General features: G+C 38.6%; 1 protein-coding gene across 2 annotated transcripts in view; it reads left to right on the top strand.

Moving 5' to 3' along the window:
• The window catches only part of LOC124625153 (zwei Ig domain protein zig-8-like), a 155,061-nt gene that overhangs the window by 92,466 nt on the left and 42,982 nt on the right, over positions 1–19,613 (top strand). For both annotated transcript variants that reach the window (XM_047149151.1, XM_047149152.1), the window contains exon 2: positions 10,999–11,159. In XM_047149151.1, the coding sequence (XP_047005107.1) occupies positions 10,999–11,159 (161 nt within the window). The remainder of the gene's footprint in view (positions 1–10,998; positions 11,160–19,613) is intronic.

The raw sequence follows: 19,613 nt of genomic DNA, 5'->3' as shown, positions 1-19,613 counted from the left end.
AGGTCTCCTAATCCCAATAACGACGTGCGCCAACAAAGAGACAGACAATGACTCGCACCGCAGGCAGCCGCGTGCGCCGGCTGGCTCAAGGAAAAATTACATAGACGCTAACCTTGAGAAAAATTCCAGTATTCTTTACCGACGTATACCACATGATAATTGCGTCGAAGTTGAAACACTGCGTACTAGGGTGAGTAAAGGTGTACACCCCATTTCACAAGTAAAACCGTTTATTGAGAGATAATCTGCTTTTTAACTTTGTCTTTGCCATAAAACGTTTCGCTTCACATTTCTAGTAAGCATTGTCAGACTTAGAAACTGTTACCATGCAACAATGTTTGAAGTTAAATATCCAATCTAGAACCTAGGGAACATATTTAGACAGTAATTACGAATGCATTGTTATAGTGAACAGACATCACAGTGTTATTGTGTGTGTACATTCTTGCTTCTTAGTTGCACTATTACGTAACGACTATAAGGCTCACATACTTAGAACATATACTGGTACTGCTAATGAGATTGTAATGCAACATTTTGGTTTACTTGAAAATACATTCTGGATTTAAAGTACTTTCAGTTAGATACCAGATGACACAGTGGTTAGTTTATGTGACAGCTACACGATTTTATCACGACGCTACTAATGAGTGACAATTTACAATGTTGCTTTTGCGGTGTATCTGTTTTATATCTGCACAGTTTTTCTGTATTATTCTGGAAAGTAAAACATGTTTTAGTAGTAACTTTTTTGGTATAGCTACAATGAGACAGCCTTTTTCGTAGCACAACAATACGTCACATTATAGTACTTTCCTGATCATGGTAAGGTACGTAATAACTACGAAATATATACGCAAAGCATTTCACTTTCGTTTATGATGAGGTAAGTAGATTGACTTCAGCAGAACTTTGCTTACAGAGGACGATAACTACGACACTTCCACAGAATTATCTTACAGCAAGACGCACATTTAGCGCTACAGGACACGCATTTGAGTGATTAATTTTGTACTTGAACCATTTATTTTTCAAGATTTTTGAATTACAAAGAAAGTTTTCCATGATATTCCATTCCATTGCTGTAATCTAACACCTGAGGGTATAATTACATTTATCCTCAGGGGGGTACACGCTTACTTTGTGTACCATGTGTTTGGCAAGCACAAGGAGCCCTAGCTAATATGGTATTTGCTTATACAATTTTACGCTTTGGTACCATATTTCTGTAACACAGAATTACACAGCTATCTGATCAATTAACTAAGGGAGACAAACATTTATTGTACTACATCAGTGACCGACATTTGCATAATTACACAGCTGGATAACTTCACACTTATGAAACTGTATTTTGTCTGTACTTTGTGAACTCTTCATATTTTTTCAGAACCATTGTGATACTATGATAGCTTTGAATGACATATTTGGTATGGGATCATGATTTTTAAAGTACATTTGAGGTAGATAACACTTTTGAAATGAGCAGAGATTTTTTTTTTAGGTTTTAAAATATTCAGAAAGCTACGACGATTTTGAGATGTGATTGATCTGTTATCATATTATTACGACGACGATGTGTATTAACCTGTTGAGGTATGTTTATGATCAATGAGATGATGCTATATGAGGAATCTGATTATGCTTTGTATTTACTACGATGAAATATGGAAGCCGTGTTGAGGAATATGTAAATGTGGAAGAAGGTAAGGAATAAGGAGTAGTGGTTAGGGACTCTGACTTGTGAAAAAGGATGTTGGAAACCAAGAATCGTACTTTAAGACTTAAAAAAATGTGTGTAAATGCGTGAATGTATCACAACGCCGGCGAAAATTTTTTGGACACTTGTATTTACAGGATCTTGTTTCTACACATTTGTAACGCAAATTCTCGAACTGTGAAATTTCTATATGAAATTGTCACTGCTGTCGTAAATATTTCGGTAAGGAAGTTAAGTGACCTTCACGTAATGCATCCTGGACGCCCAGCTGTACCACCTGCCTGGAAAAAAGCCATTAGTGTGTGTCTTTCAGAGGCACAGGTGGAGAAAAAAAAGAGGCAATTATCCTAGAGGCCATTATCCTCGCTAATGACATTTCTTTGTAGAAAGCATTGCAAATACGACACGCTCATTATGTGGAAACATGATTACTCATACTTTGCGCTACTTACTGAAATGCTTATGAATTGATGGGAAATATTAATACATCTGCACACCTGATTATGGCAAGTGTCTTTCTACGAGAATTGAGAGAATTTCTACTTACTTATGAAATGCCACATAGCTGTTGAATGATGTTTTTATGCTTTGGTTTGCATGTTTGCTTATTTCATTTGATATCTGTTTTCCAGCTGCGTTGCAGCATTGGTTTTATAAAATAAACTTAAATGCATTTGCTAATGTTAACACTTTCTGTCAACAGATCTGTTAAGTAATTATTTTATGATCCACATTCTTCGAAAAAGGTGCCCTTGGAATGGAAAGAACAATAAGAAGGGACTAATAACAGTAACTGCGTATATAATTTTCTTTTCAAGTACTTGGTAATTTTTTGTAGAATTAGTTTTTGTGGTGCACCACTTTAATTACATAGACATTAAGATGTGAATATACATTTTCCTTATCTGCATTGTTGTCTTTAGTGTAATATTTTTTCTGCTTGAGCTATGTCATATTTAGGTATAAGTTATTGCATGTGCTGCTGCTGTTTGCCAGGCATAGTATTACTGAATTTCACTTTGTATTACTCTGTTAAGCCAGTTTTATTACCGATTTATTTTTCTTGTTGCTGCACATTGCTTTATATTAGTTGTAATACTGCAATTTCTTTGCTAATTTATATTTTTTTGCTGCTTGCTTTGCCAATTTAAAATTTTTTGTCACTGCTGTTTGTGTCAATTGTTTTGTACTGCTGCATTGCCTCGTCCCTTAGTTTAGCATCTGAGCCCAGTAGATTTAAGTTAGCTTAAGATGGGGTTGGCCATATAAGAGAACAAGTTGTGATGAATTGGAAGAAATGCATTGAGAAGCTATAAGAAAATGGTTTGGCGAAAAGAGTATATTGAAAGAGGATATGAACCAAAAAAAGTAGGGTTTAGGAACAACAGGTTTAGGTAGGATTTTCTTGGAAATAAATGATGAGGTAAGGAATGTGTGAACATATAAATACAGAAAGGATGCTTGGATAGAATTTTTTTGGTGAAACAAATGTTGAAATAAGAGGAAGGATATATGGAATGAAGTTTTGGGGTGGACTGCAGTACCAAATGTCACACTGAAAACAAACCCTGTCCTGTATTTTTGTGTTATTACACTATGGGAATTTATGTTTTTCCTGTCTGTATGTGTTTAGCTAATAAGAGTTATGTTGTAGAATTTTTCTAATAAAATGTTACTTACTTTGTAGAGATGTTTAGACATTCATTCTGTTCTATTTCAATGCTCACATGTGATATTAATGTTTCGAAAACTATTCTCATTTTATATATTTACTTATGCCATAATTCGTGTAACACTGATGTATATGTTTGTTTCTATTCTTTTGTAAAGCCTGTATTACTACAAATGTTATCTGTATTATTATGTTTTAATTATGTTTTCTGTATCTTTGTAATTGTATTCTCATGTTATAAAATTGTAATGGACACCAGTTCTTCAAATTAAGTTACATTTCACTGCAAACGTTTCTGTTGGTCATAATATATGCACAGTATGTGAGAAGTTGGGACTGTTAGTGCTTGCACATGTGTTGATAACTCAGCAAGGGACTGGATAACAACATTGCTGGTTCTAAGGACAATTCCAAACACTTTGTGAGTGCACAAGTGGTGGTTATGGACTTGCTATATTATCCGCAAGACTCTTCAATGGTGATTGTGCACCTGCACAGTCACAGCAGATGGCAGCTGGCCATCTCTACAAGGACTACAGTGGGTCGGCAACTTTGATGACCCACCAATACCATTATTTCTGCAAGGACTGCAGTGGGTCTGCTCCTCTGGTGGCCCACCAATACCATAACCTCTACCAGGACTACAGTTGGTCTGCTCTGTGATGACCTACCTACCAATATTCTTCAAAACTTCGACTGACTCTGCTGTGGGTTTGCTCTGTTGTGGCCCATTACCTGTCTGCATGTCAAGAGTCAGCACTGTCTTTCCGTTGGAAGGACAACACTACTTCTTCAAGACTGCATGGAAATCCACAACTTCCGTGTGCATTCTCTTTTACTGCTCAGACTTTGAGAAAAAAAAAACACTGCAATTTTACTGTGATGAATGATCAGGACTGTCTTTATGGACTGTGAGAAAAGTTTAGCTTTTGACCAACATTGTATCAATAAGTGTGTGCATTTGATTTCTTTGTTATTGTAATTATGAAAAATTTTTTCATATCTGTATTGGCCAGTGCGCAAAACAATTTGTAAAATTTTTTGTGGGTAGCATGGGGGCTATGTAAGTAGGCTGTTCAGGTTTTTATATTGGTAACGCCACGTAGCGCTCCGTATGAAAATCACTGGCTGTGCTGTGTGCAATCTGTGGCTGGTTTGCATTGCTGTTGGCCATTGTAGTTGTTGGGCAGCTGGATGTTAACAGCGTGTATCGTTGGGCAGTTGGAGGTGAGCCGCCAGCAGTGGTGGATGTGGGGAGGGAAATGGAGTTTTGATATTTGTAAGAATGGATGTCATGAACTGCTATATATATTATGACTATTAAGGTAAATACAATGTTTGTTCTCTATTAAAATCTTTCATTTGCTAACTATGCCTATCAGTAGTTAGTGCCTTCCGTAGTTTGAATCTTTTATTTAGGTGGCAGTAGTGGCGCTCGCTGTATTGCAGTAGTTCAAGCATCGAAGATTTTTGGTGAGGTAAGTGATTTGTGAAACGTATAGGTTAATGTTAGTCAGGGCCATTCTTTTGTAGCAATTTTTGAAAGTCAGACTGCGTTGCGCTAAAAATATTGTGTGTCAGTTTAAGCACAGTCATGTATAACTGTTCTATGGGGACGTTTCAGTAGTAACAGAGCCATGAAATAAACAGCGGAAGGTATCTTAGTTCACATCCTTATCCTTCAGTGTACAAATTCTGAAACCATTTTAAACTCGTTGGTCCGCTAATAAAAGATGTCCTGTGTCTCATTGTGTGCTGTAGTCGAGCGGTCGGCAGAATCGATACACTTCTGCCGACAGATGAATCCTATGCCAGCAACAGTAACGCACGAGCTTTTCAAGTATTTAATACTGTACAGTATTTAGGAGGGCTATTGAGTTAATATAAAACACGGCTTTTAGTAAATTAGTGGATTTACATTCGAATGATATTAAAGACATATTTAACGCCATATGTCAGATAATGAAATCTTTTCCTATACGGAAGCGTTAAGGTTGGCATGGTGCATTGAATGAGATGTTTGTCTCTCTCTGTCCATTGACGGAGTATCGTATATATCAATGTGCGTGTGTTAAAAATTGCCTACCTTTCTTTCCATTCTCTGAAGATATAACGATGATTCGTAAGCGTCATATAAAGGTTCGTACGGGGTTTGTTAGTGTGCCTCATTAGACCAACTCCGCTTACACCATATTAGGAATGTAAACTTGTTGCAACACTCCTGTTTTAGCAAATCTGGAAATTTGTGGTAAGGTCTTATGGGACCAAACTGCTGAAGTCATCGGTCCCTAAACTTACACACTACTTAATCTAACTTTAACTTACGCTAACGACGACACAACACCCATGCCCGAGGCAGGACTCGAGCCTCCGACGGGGAGAGCCGCGCGGACTCAGGTTGTAGGAGGCGCTCGAAGTCCAGAATATGCTACAGCCGAGAAAGGAGGAGAGTATGACATAATTCGCTGTGGTATTAACGAACTCCGGTGGAACTTCACTCTTTGGGGAAGTGCTGTTCAGAGTAATCCTACCCATTAGTGACCGTAACTTAACTCCTGATTTTACACATTTGTTTCTGGAAATACCTCCAAAAATGGCTGAATAGTATTCATTATGCACTTCGCTAATGAGACGAAGTCCAGAATATGCTACAGCCGAGAAAGGAGGAGAGTATGACATAATTCGCTGTGGTATTAATGAACTCCGGTGGAACTTCACTCTTTGGGGAATTGCTGTTCAGAGTAATCCTACCCATTAGTGACCGTAAATTAACTCCTGATTTTACACATTTATTTCTGGAAATACCTCCCAAAATGGCTGAATAGTATTCATTATGCACTTCGCTAATGAGACAATAACTAATGTTTCAATCTAGTTCGGTCACATCATGAACTAGTAAACCGTGCATGTGAGTACCTCGAGTGACTTTCAGGGATTAAGTTTTACACAATAAACTCTGAATTTCTACATCTACCTCTAATGGAGACTCTGCAAATCGAGCTTAAGTAGCCTCCGGGGGCTCATCAAACAACCTTCAGAATAATTCTCTATTATTCCTATTTCGAATAGCGTGTTAATGCGAACACCTATATCTTCCCTTATTGTATAATGACGACCGTTTGTCTCTAGTAAGTCGACGTCAACAAAATACTTTCGTGTTCGGAGGAGAAAGTCGGTGACTCAAAATTAGATTCATGCCCTTAAATGAGTTTTGCAAAGGACAGTATATCAATAAAAATTGCCAGCAATTTGCATCTACATGTCATGTATATGTGAGGTGGGAGGACTCGAATGACGAATATGTCCGATATGCGCTTCATCAATATCATTACGCCAGTTCAGCATCTAAAAGAATATACCAGCTATAAGTTTAACATATCTGAATAATTTGTTACAAATGACTAAGATTTGCTGATATTTGAGCACTGACTGACTGTTGTTCTATATTTACGACCATGGTGGTACAAATACCAGTGTTTGGATGTAGTCTGGGCATAATACGTAGAGTCAGGTTACTTTTGGTTTCGTACCTCAGGCGGTACATACGGAATCCTTCGGTGTCCGTCAGTCTGTCTGTCACACAGATAAAAATATTTTTTCATAGAAACGGTTACCCGTATCAAGTTGATATTTATGTCAATAAGGTATATGTCCCGTTATCAGTGTAGAAAATTGAAGCTTTTGGGTCAGTGTAATCGAAAGATACAGATTTAAGTCACCCACTCTGACAGCTGTGAACTAGCCCACCAAACACCAAAGGGTACCTCCAGTTCACTTACAATCATCAAATGACTGGTTTCGATTATAGCTAGCAGACAAGGTACAAATAACAAAGATAACACTTCAAATAGATCTAAACATTTAGCAAAACACTTATCAGAACCAAAATACATCAATATAGGGGTTCCACAAGGTTGCATATTATCCGGCCGAGGTGGCCGAGCGATTCTAGGCGCTACAATCTGGAACCGCGTGATCGCTACGGTCGTAAGTTCGAATCCTGCCTCGGGCATGGATGTGTGTGATGTCCTTAGGTTAGTTAGGTTTAAGTAGTTCTAAGTTCTAGGAGACTGATGACCTCAGGTGTTAAGTCTCATGGTGCTCAGAGCCATTTGAACCATTTGTAGCAAATTAGGACCAATACTATTCCCGCTATACATCAATGACTTTCCCTGTAGTGATAGTGAGTGATAAATTCTCTTCACTGATCACAGCAATATTGTAGTCTCCGAGAAAACAAGTAAACTCCCTGCAGAGAAAGCAAATGAAACTCTCGAGGAAGTTTACGATTGGTCAACAAGCAATGACGTGACATTGGACATAAAGGAAACTAATGCCATGAATTTCAGTTTGAAGAGGGAAAATGACAATGTTATCTTAAATGTAGATGGTACCTCTATAGACTGTAACAAATGCAAAATTTCTGGGAATGAATATTGATTCCCAGATGAAGCGGTGTGCACGCACAAAGGTACTTGCGAACAGAATGTCATCAGCGTGTAACATGCAGTGTCTTTCAGTTCCATACTATTCATATGTACACTCAATTCTTAGCTATAGAACTCTTTTTTGGGGAACAAATGCACAAAATTTGAACACAATTTTCAAACTCCAGAACAGAACCATAAGAATAATAACCGAAAACAGTAGTCTTGCTCATTGTAAGGATCTGTTCAATACAGTGGGGATTTCAACTGCTCCGTGTGAATACATTTACCACTCAGTCTTACACATCAAAAATAACATTGGTAATTACTGCAAAAACAGCTCCGTCCATGACCATGGAACAAGAGCTAGACTCAACTTACATTTACCAAGAAAAAAATAAACATTAAACGCAAAACAGCGTTTTCTACCAAGGAAGAAAACTGTACAATACATTTCCACAAGAAATTAAAGAAATTTCAAAATGACACTTACTTAAAAAGGCAACTAAAAAGTATCTGTTACGCAATACATTTTACGCATTTAAATATTACTTAGACAACACAGAGCAGGGATTTGGCTTAAAAAATTATACAAATAAACTATAATAATGATTATAAAACATCCAACATTCCACACAACTTCACACTATCTTCCTTTCCGTCTTTGTTCCTATTCTAGAAAAAATCATCCCCAATACTAACACCTTTTCCTCTTTCTGAGTCAACACATCATTCTTTGTAGAGGGATACTGACTCAGTTTTTCAGGATAGCAAATGAGGAGTTGCGGTACATAAAATGACCCTTAAATCACCACTGTGTGTGTGTGTGTGTGTGTGTGTGTGTGTGTGTGTGTGTGTGAAGTGTTACGAAATAATGTGTGTGTAATGTGTGCAGTGACTGGCAGTGAGATATGAGTGAACAGTGTAGCATTACATTATGTAATAAGTTATTTGTAAAAAAAGTATTGTACACCTGGAGCAAATCTAATGATTGTCTCTAATTAGAAGTCTGTATGTGTATGTGTATAGAAATTAGTTTATTTTAAATTGGTGTAAACTCGTAAATACTTTGACATGTCCTATATTCTTGTAAAAAGAGATCTACAGATGAACAAAGCTACTATTACTACCCCCACCACCACCACCACCACCACCACCACCACCACCACTTCATTTGTAATCTGTGTATGTGGTTGTCTGTTAAAATCCCTTCTTGTCAGGATCGGATAGACATACGAAGTTGAAATTTTTGTCACATACGAAGCTTTACAGTCTCTTTGCGATTTAACCTCTCAAAATCGACGCAGTCGAAAGATATTGCCATTTATGTCACGTAATTTAATACTCGCAAGTTCACACATGAAAATCTATGCGGTACTCCGAGTTGACCTAGAATCATGAAATCGTTCAAGAAGCAGGATTTCACGGTACAAGTAAGGCAAAAAAAATCCGACAATTTTTAATATGCAATAAAACCACACGAGAAATTTTTTTTTCTGATTGCATATCTAATAATATATTCTGTCCGTCTTGTTAAGACCTATTTTTTTCCCGCAACGGCTGAACATATGACGATGAAATTTATGTCACGTTTTAATGTCTACGTTTCCTTGCCGCTGTAATAAATTTAAACTTCTACGTCAACAATCAAAAGCTACAGCCATTTAGGTACCATATTTTGATGTCTTGCCTGTATAGACAGCGATAACAGGCAAAAAGTCGTTTACATTCTCGATTCCCTGAATGCATGAACTGCCTATATACATTACGAAGTTTGTACGGAAACTACGGTGGGCGAGTCCTACTAACGATTGTCCGGGTTTTTCCCTATATGAAGTACTAAGCATGCACCGAATAATGCTGGTTACAAGTTGATCAATCAAGATTCTTACACAGGTATGCAGGATACAAGAAAATTATTAAAAGAAAGAATTGTTGTTATTAAATGGTGGAAGGGCGGCAACTTTATATACTAAAATGACCATTTCAATAAAAACCCATGAAATGCAGTCTTACATAAAAAAATACAAGGTTGGCTAGACATATTACACATATACCGCCTCTCAAGCTGATAAGCAAGATAAAAACATATTTCATGAACTGGGCCGCTCCACTTCGATCAATAAATTCGTTAGCACCGAATCCGACAAACATGACAGAGGCAGCTATTAACGTACGGCAGACCGACCGACAGACAGAGACACTAACTTCCTAACAAATGCGGACGAGAGACAGACGAGCAAGCAGGGGACGAGAGACTGACCAAGAAAACGAGTAAATGAAACAACATATTACGAATCACTTAACTTCTAACAACCTGCGATGTCTGGCGAAGACCTGGCGCAGCACCCCCAAAACGCTCTCTCGAACCGTCCGCAGCCAGCCGCTTCAACGGACTCATGAAGGCGCGCCGATCTCCCGTCTCACGGCGTCGAAGCTCTCACCGGCCAGACCGATGTCGTGGGTTGACTCCCGTTGCTCTCGTGTCGGCCGCGAAGCCACTACCCCTCGCTATGCGGCGCGGCCCACTGGACTCATGTGGCGACCTCACATGCGCCGACGCTGAAGACGGACAAGTCATCTTGTGTCTCACCGCACGATCGACCAACCGATAGATCCAACCGCCAATGACCACTGCCTGAACAAACTCGAGCAGACTGGCGGCCTAACGCATACTAGCACTCCTGACGACAGACAGATACTGACTGACCCGGCTGACCAACTGACCGAATGGCGAGCTCATAACGCCCCTTAAATGCATGTGAACGGGCAACCTTTCCCACAGAAGGGAGACACCAAAGCTGCGATTGGCACAGCGGCGCCACCGCCCGAAACGGAGGGCGACTGCTTCACACTACGCGCTGCGGCGCGCTCTTCAAAACAGCAATTTCTACCACGGCTCAACGTGTTACGTTTGATATCTGCCGCCGTCGATGTGTAACTTCCCAAGGGCATCAGTAGCACTGAATTCGAAGACACAGTGTATCTTTGTGCTTGATGGTTATCATTCATTTATGATAACAGTAAATATTGGTTCTTTGGGTCTTCCTGTCTTGCTTTCTAATTGTGTGTGACGCCAATTGTAGTTCTCTACAGAAAGTTCAGTTTTACAGAAAAAAAGAGACTGCTTCCGAGAAAAAGCACATACCGGTTTTTAACTACACCTGTCTTATTTGCAGGAAGTAGGAGCAACCATCGCTACTTCGCGGACTTCCTGCAAGAGCTTCCAAAGGTGGCGTCAGGTCCTCAGTTCGACACCAGCGTGCCGGGAAACGTAACAGGACTGGTCGGGAAACCAGCACTCCTGAGGTGCCGCGTCAAGAACCTGGGTAACCTCACTGTAAGTACGACGACCTCACAGAAAATTCCAAAATCATACTTCACTTCAGTTTACATGCAGCGTTCAGCCACATTAGGAAACGCACTTGTACACACCTCATCGTAGACTCTACGCCATGGCATCCAATTACAGACAAAATAGCATATTTTCGTTCCCTAACCAACTGGTTGCTTAAGGTACCTTTGATTCAGCAACAAAGGAAAAAAACTCACCAGGTTCGAGTGCGACTCATGCACTGAGGGTTCCGCACAGAATTTTGTGTAGAGACAGTTCATCGATTCCCGGAATCGAGAATCTCTAACATTTTTGCTTATTATCGACATTGATACTGGCAACGTATCAGTCCCAGACGCTCCAAGATTTTCCAGAATTTTTTAATTTCTATAACATAAATGTAAGATAAAGTCATGCAGGAGACGGGTGAACGTTATTTCAATTATCAGTAGTTCTGTAATTAGGCTGACTGGTCTGCGAAAGTTTGTTTCTCATACAACTAGTAACGCCATATATACGTGCAGTAATCGCTCCTGGATATCTGACGATGAATAAATTCTGAAACACGTCATATGAAAAATGAAGTCATTTGACTTTCATTATTAGGACCCAGTCAGCCTGAATGGAGAACTGCTGATAGTTTTAATTTGAAGTTTGACTTGAAAAGGAATATTTTTTCGTGCAATATAATTACAAATTTAAATTTTTCGTTTTTTTTCGTTCGTTTGTTCTGCGAATGCCTCGTTCTTGCCAAATATCATGATTCTAGGTTAACAGGACTAGTCTATCTGTTTTCAGGAGTAAGTTTGCAATTATCAAAATATGTGACCTAAATGGCAGTATCTGTTGGTTGCGTCAACATAGAGCGTTGTATCTAATCCACTGCAAATGGCCTATAAACCTTATCACGTGGCATAAATTTCATCTTCATTCGTCTAGACATTCCTCAGAAAAGTGGATTCCTAACAGATGGACGTGTAGACAAACAGGAAATGAAAAAAAAGTCTTCGTATGATATGATTACAGATTAATAGTTTTCGTATTTTTCCTTTCGCTATGCTATGAAACCTTCATTCTTCAAAATAGTCATGTTTCTAGGCCAACGGGAAGGACCTTATAGGTTATGATGAGTGGCCTGACGAACATTAAAATATATGACATATATGCCCGTATCTTCTTCTTTGATAAACTAATGGTATTTCATGTTTTGCACAGCCAAGGAGCCATAGAACGCAGTATGTGACATAAATTTCAACTTGGTACATCCACCCATTCCTGAGGAAAGTGTTTTTAAGAGGGGGATGTAACGGAAAATGTGAACATTTGTTAAAAAAATCATTACAGCCATGTTTATTAATGTACAGATCTAAAATTTTGCATGTGTAAAGAAAAATATCCGTGTTTAACGGATTTATTTATAATAATATATGCTGGACTAATATTTTGCCAGAAATTAGAATTTTTAACTTTTTTATTGTCTTTTTTATAAAAAGCTACAACTCAAATTCTAATCATACAATTAATCTGAAGTTATTCTTGTAGTGTTCTGGGAAGATTATAAGACCACTGAAATACATTTAGTAATTCATGGTACAAATTGTATCATTAACAGAGTTTTTAATTTTGCACATCCTAAAGTTAACTTTCTTGTCTACATACAATCATTTAAAAATCACACTTTAGTTGCAGGATCTCGTATTTTTTAGTTCAAAGGACAGAGCAATACGTAGCGAAAATTCCTGATAATTTCAGAGAATTAGGGCATATACTTTTTCAGAAAAGGCTTCTAATAACGTAAAAAATGTAAAACAAAGAAATTTAAGTCCAAAGATTTTCTTCTAATTCTTCTACATGTAATAAGCTTACCTCAGTTTTAAAATCCTCCATACTGATAGTCCTCATCCTCAAGGTTTCTCTTCTCTCCTCTTCGAATCTGCCTGTCCTGTATTTGCAGCTAAGTCACTGATCTGTTACCTTTCTTGACCCTGCTCTCGTCGATGGTGTAAAATGATTTGTTGTAAACACACCAGGATCTATACCAACTCTCTTCAGTACTTCAATTCTGACCTTTTTTCCGTTATTGTAACATAAAACTGTATCATAGACACCTATTTTGATTACTTCAAGGCTACAGAATGTTCTTTTTAAGCATCTAATCCAAATTAATTATTGAGGCTTTTATTTGCATTATGTGTCTTTCCGTAAAGACACTTCCTCAATAAATTTGGGTGTGCAAGAAACCTGAATGTGGGCGTAATTGCATTCATAACAGTTTCTGGTAATGAGTGTTTATATGAATCCGTCTCATTTTTGTTCTTGAACTTACACCAATCGTCTTTCGAACAGAGATTTTGCATTGCTGTTTGGTCAGTTTGCGGAAAAAAAATCACACACGTCACACCTCATTGCCTCTAAATTATGTGTTTCTTTCTGATAACTCCGCCACAAAATAACTGAAGAGAATGAATTTCTTTCAGAGAAAGCCAACCTTTTCCTTCTAGTGGTTTTCCATCCTCAAGTACTTCACCTTTCTTCTCTTTCAGCAAGCGACGAAGCCTACCACCAAGTCTCCTTTGGATGTGGCCAACACATGCCAACATTTCTATTGTTTTACTGTACGGATTTTTACCTGTTACAGCTTTGAACGAAGAGCAGTTCCCAAGGTATTTAGTATATCTAACATCACACGGGTCCTCGTATGTGGAGAAGATCCTCACAACTGTAGTAGCCTCCATGCACCCATTTGAGCCACTATAATTTTTAGAGCATGTTACTGCATGCTTTTCTTGCCACATATTATCTATGTCTTCATTGTTGGATATTTTCCTTGTTGCAAACTGGTGGCCGTATTTAGACATTATTTCTACATCTAAAACTTTACCTGGGTTAATACCAATAATAGATGCAACTTCATACAGAGACGTGTGACCCCTTTTCATCCAGGTCCCATCTAAAGACACACATAGGTCAGAAACATTTGTAGGAGATTCACTGTCACTGGTTTATTTCCGCTAATTTCTCCATTGATTTCATCACTGACACTTTGGCAGTATCGCATACAGGCATCAGACTTTCTTCATTCATTTGTTCAAACCTTGTACAACGTTGAGACATGTTTATAAAACCACACAATAAATTACCTCCATCCCTGCCGTATCCAAGGCATGTCAGAGCGAATGTTAACCTAAAATTGCTTTCATAGGTACCAGTGTCACTTTTCCTGCAGGAGGAAAATGAAAATCATAGTCACACGAATTACAAATTAATTTAAATCACAAGCTATTCCCACTTTTCTTTCTTCAACAACAATCATGTATTCGGTAATTTTACAGCTAACACACGAACATGAAAACCTTATAGCCTGGCCGAGAAGCTCTAAATTAATAAGTCTGAATCCTGTGGAATCGTTATCAACATCATTTACGCACCTGTACAGTTCTCCTGTCCCAAGTTTCGATGCTGAAGCTGAGAGCTTATGTTCTTCATTTCGAGCTGCTTCCTCTTTCTTGTTGGTAATCCGATTTCCATGAAACCTCCGTTTTCTAAACACAGTTTCTCCACTATCCATTATGCTTTAATCTTGACTTACACTTAAGGGTTTGCGAATTCAAGCTTCCACCTACAGATATGGGACAGTATAAGGTATAGATGTCAGCCAGAGATATAGAAGTCAGCCAAAAATATCGAGAGAAAATAGCCTTCACACTGAAAAAGTTTCCGCTGAAGCAAGCAGTTTATCAAATGTCGGAAAAGGTGAGAGTGGTCGCCATTGCAGAGTTAATCAGTTTAACAATTAAAAGGCATTTGTAAAGCTGCTATCGTGATAAAATTCACCCAGAACATAGACTAAACTGTGTAGGTCAAGAAAATAATATTTTTGAAAAATCGATTTTTTTAAAACAGGATCCATTACATCCTTGCTTAATAGTCGTATAGACAGACAGAAAACAAGAAGATACTATACAGGTTCGGTTTTTACTGATGGAGGTTCGGTGTTCACCGAAAACCTAGAATTTAGTCGTTCTGAAGAAACTCACGGAAAGTAATAGTTATTACGTCGAAGAAGTCAGCGAAATAATTCAGAAAACCAGAAAACCAAAACAGAGAACACACGGAGAATAGATAACATTATGTTGAAAGGAGTATATCACATGTCTATAGAATAAGGAGGAAGGGTACCGAGTATAAAAGCATAACAATTTCGAAAAAAACTGGGCTACTACTGAGCTATCGCACAAGCAAAACTCCTAGTTTTAGGATAAAACATGGTGTAAATAAATGATGTACTAAGTTTAGTGCTTCATGTGTGTGCTAACACAGACGTCACGAAACTACCAAGCAAGGCTACTCAGGTGTCTTGAAAAAGTAGACCGGAGCGTGGATGGCACTCTGTTGTGTTCAGTGATAAGGGTCCGTTCTGTCCGCATGGGAGTGACGGACGCACCAGTGTATGGCGTAGACCAGTGGAGTAGCCTATTCTAGATTGCATTCGCTCAGAACATACAATTACAGTCCCAGAGTTCAGGGCGTGGGGCGCCATCAGTTACAAATCGAGTTCACATTTGATGTTTCTGTAGTGCAAAGTAACCAGTGCCGCTACATTGTAAGGTTGTTATCCCCGTAATAGCACCATTTTTTCCACAGGGAGGGAGTGTTCTTCTTCAACGGCACAAAGGAAGCCCACATATGGCCGTTGCGATGCAATGTGCTCTTCGTTGTGTATAACGACTGCCCTCGCCAGCTTGATCATTGTATTTCTCGCCAGCTGAATGCGGGGAATGATGAGACGGGAACTTATTCATTCTCCAAGGCCCGCAAGATCCGCTGTCTAATCCCAATGAAAGATATTAGATGCATGATCGCTTGCACGCCAGAAAACACTTCTGCTGATAGAGAGCACTTTACCCTATACTAATGCTACCTTTTGCGCACATACCTGTTTCATTTGGTCCGAAACATCCAAAGTTTCGACGGAGATATCTCTGGAACAACAATTGATAATGGAAAATCACTTTCAGAATTGGGTCATCTGCATCCCGTGAAGTTCACGCATGAAATAAACGAAACGCGCGGCTATTGCACATCCCGAGATGCAAACGTGAACCCCACTTTGCTCGTAATGGCAATACAACTCAGGTACTGCAACGCAACAAACGCTGCAGTTATTGTTATTAACGCTGTTAATAACTGGACTGGAAACAATGCAGATGACCATTCACAAAAATACGTATAACTACCATTTTCCTCTGTTGTATCCTAGATCAGCCATTACTTGTCTTTATCCTAGCCTGTGATATTCGGTTTTACGTTAACGTTATGCCCCTTCTAGTATTGACGCAACTTTGAAACAAGTATGGAAGTATTTCTACACCACCAAGCAATGGCATTCTAGTACTGTAGTAAAAATCAATAAAGCACGAAGGAACAAACCCTTTCCTTATTTTTCTATGTGTGTGAATGAACATCTGTATCGTTTCTAGTCCACTTGATAACTGTGTAAATAGCAGTAACTGGAGTGTTTGTTGCATCGTGGTACGTCAATCACATCGCGATTATGAGAAACGTAAGGTTCACGCTTGCAACTCGGAATGTTCAACAGCAGAGCGTTTCTTATATTTTAAGCTTCAGCTTCACTTGTCAATTTCTCTGAATGCAGCTGATGTAATGCGATGCAACCAACGTAGTTATTATTTAACATTTATCATTTATGACAGTATGAACCCATGGAACACGTAACTTCGAGATTCAAGTGTACGTATACCTGAATATGATGTTAATGTATGTATTGAAAGTTGTAGTTAATCTCCTCACCTTCTTTTGGCATAGAAAAAAACAGCAGCAGAGATAAGTCTGTGATAGTATTTATTTTCCGTATATAGTGAGAACTACGATGAACATGTCGTAGTACAAACGTATAACACATTACATATGTTGTTGAACGAGCCAAAGGTAATGTCATTCGATGGAGGAAAAACTTTATTCTAAAGTATCTGATAATTCCTCCCTCCCGCAGATGAATGAGGGCACTTCACACACACACACACACACACACACACACACACACACACACACACTGTTAGAAAACTAACGGCCAAATTTTTCGAAGACGTAACATAAATTTATTCTTCACTTTGCACTTCGACGTGTAGGTGCCACAATTAGAGATCTTCATCGTTCTTATTTATCCAGATTAATTTATAGTGCCTACAATGTCACCTGAGATAAAGCTTTGCAGATAACAGGTAACTTGAAAATAGTAAACAATCCTTTAAGTATGTCCTGAGTAAAACGCTTCCCTCTAGAAACTACATATAGACACCCACAGAAGTTTCTAATTTAAGAGATTTCATTTGAAATACATATGTCGTGAAAATTACGAAATTAAGATCAATAGAAAGGCAAGGAAGCTGCAGTAACAATAAAAACATTAAATCGAATGAATATTGTGTTTCATAAAACCTTCAGAGTTAAGTGATTCAAACGGTTAAGCTCTACTCCAACACTGCTTGGCTGCTGAACAAAATTCCGGAATGCCTTTTCCCCTTTAATACAATCACGCTGTGCAACAAGCAGCTTCTAATGAGATTAGAGCCACTCTGGAAAGGATTGAGACAACATTTGTGGAAGGTTAACAGTGAGACAATGTTCGCTGTAGGTTTCCTCTGTGGAAGGAAAAGGATGCCCACGGAGTAGCAGATATTTGCCTCAACTCACAAAGAAAGGAAATGGACTAATAGGAAATTCGCCTGTAAATGATGGAAATTTTTGCTAGAGATACATGAGGTTTCTCAGAAACCACCTCTATTTCCAGAGACAGTGATTACCCTGTCTAACAGATATGGAGAAAAATTTTGAGGTTTTTTTCTTCAAGAATGTTTCGTCGATCTTTTGTTTAGACTCAAATGAGAACCTATTCTTTTATTAGAGATTCTTAGAATGATTTATCAATTTCCCTAGGGTATCATTTTTCATCACGGTATCATTGTACATAACAGGGATTCATTTATAATTTGACTATCTGTTAGTCGTTGCTTCCCTCACATATCAGTAGTTATTTTTATGATGAGAGATAAAGGGTAAGTAAGCTAGTAATTTTACGAGATGTCTGTGTATGTAATGGTAGAGAGACGTATGTATAAAAAATGTATGCAGTTCCAGTGTACAGTTACATAATGAATGCGTTTCTGTTATTTTGTTATATGTCGAATCTGAATGTATGCATTATACTTTCTAATTATATTTTATAAAATGCGTCGATTCATTAAATTTGGGCAGAAGTACAGTCTTAAGGTGATTCTCTGGCTCAATAGTGATGTGAGATTTTACCGCCAGAGGAACACCATTTTAATGTGTTATATTTTTTTCATCCATCTTCTGTGATGGCTAATTTCGGATTAACATAGTCAGATAACAAATCGTAATCAAATGCGACCTCTCCAAAAGCCTCTCACTTCCCACATGTAAAGGTACGACTCTGTTTGTCGTACAGCTTTTAAATCACGCCGTCGTTGTAAGTCTTCGGGGATCTTTGAAGCTACAAGAGACGCGTGACATTCAGCACCTAAAATGTGAGGCATTTGTGGCTCTTCTACTGTCTCGGTAGTTCTTGAGGACACCTGACGTTCTGCATCGAAGCCCCGGCGGACATGGGACGGCTCAGAGTTTTGTCGGATTCCATTAAATTTCGCAACCTGAGCTCTCTTAGAACTCTGCTCTGAATCAGATTTACGTTTGCGAGGATTATAGTAGCAGTTTTACTTAGATGTTTTCAGCCTGTGCCAGGTGGTGTAGAAACTCAGTGTCATAAACCAAGCGCACAGTAACATTGAATATGTAATGGAACGACATAGTCAACGGACACTAAGATTCGCCTATCATCACGCCAGCGTCGTGTCTGCATACCACTCTTGTGTACCATATTTAAAAATGTTAAAAATTCTCAAAAGGATACAACATTCTAAACTAGCCTATGGTCTTCGTGAAAGTTGTAGCTATTCCGTACCAAATATCTACAAAGAGCGGTAGAATCCTGGAAAACCTAACAGACGGAGTTACTTTCGTACTTATACTATTAGTAAGGATGTGAAAGTATGGACTGGTATGGATTAAACACGCTGAGGGCTGCATAAGCATTGTATTGTAGCTGTTACACAAATCCGCGTCACGTGCCAGTAAAATAAAATGAAATGTGCGTATGGCCTTATTGGCAGAGAGACAGCGGCTGGGATGTTCGGAACCTTGGTCAAATTAGTTTTATTTGAGAACTCTTCGGTGACTCCCACGTCTATGATTATAAAATGACGATGAGGACAACGCAAACATCCAGACGGGAACAGAAAGAAAGACCTTAGTGGGAAATAACTCCGGAGATCCATAATCGTAAAACAGTATCGCTCACCACATAACCATGTGCTTTTTAAGGAAACTTGATCGCAATACAAAAATTATAGCACTTCCATG

This window comes from Schistocerca americana, chromosome 1, assembly GCF_021461395.2.
Source record: "Schistocerca americana isolate TAMUIC-IGC-003095 chromosome 1, iqSchAmer2.1, whole genome shotgun sequence".
Taxonomy (NCBI): domain Eukaryota; kingdom Metazoa; phylum Arthropoda; class Insecta; order Orthoptera; family Acrididae; genus Schistocerca; species Schistocerca americana.
Note: the sequence above shows the minus strand (reverse complement) of the source record. Positions and strands in the feature narration are given on the sequence as shown.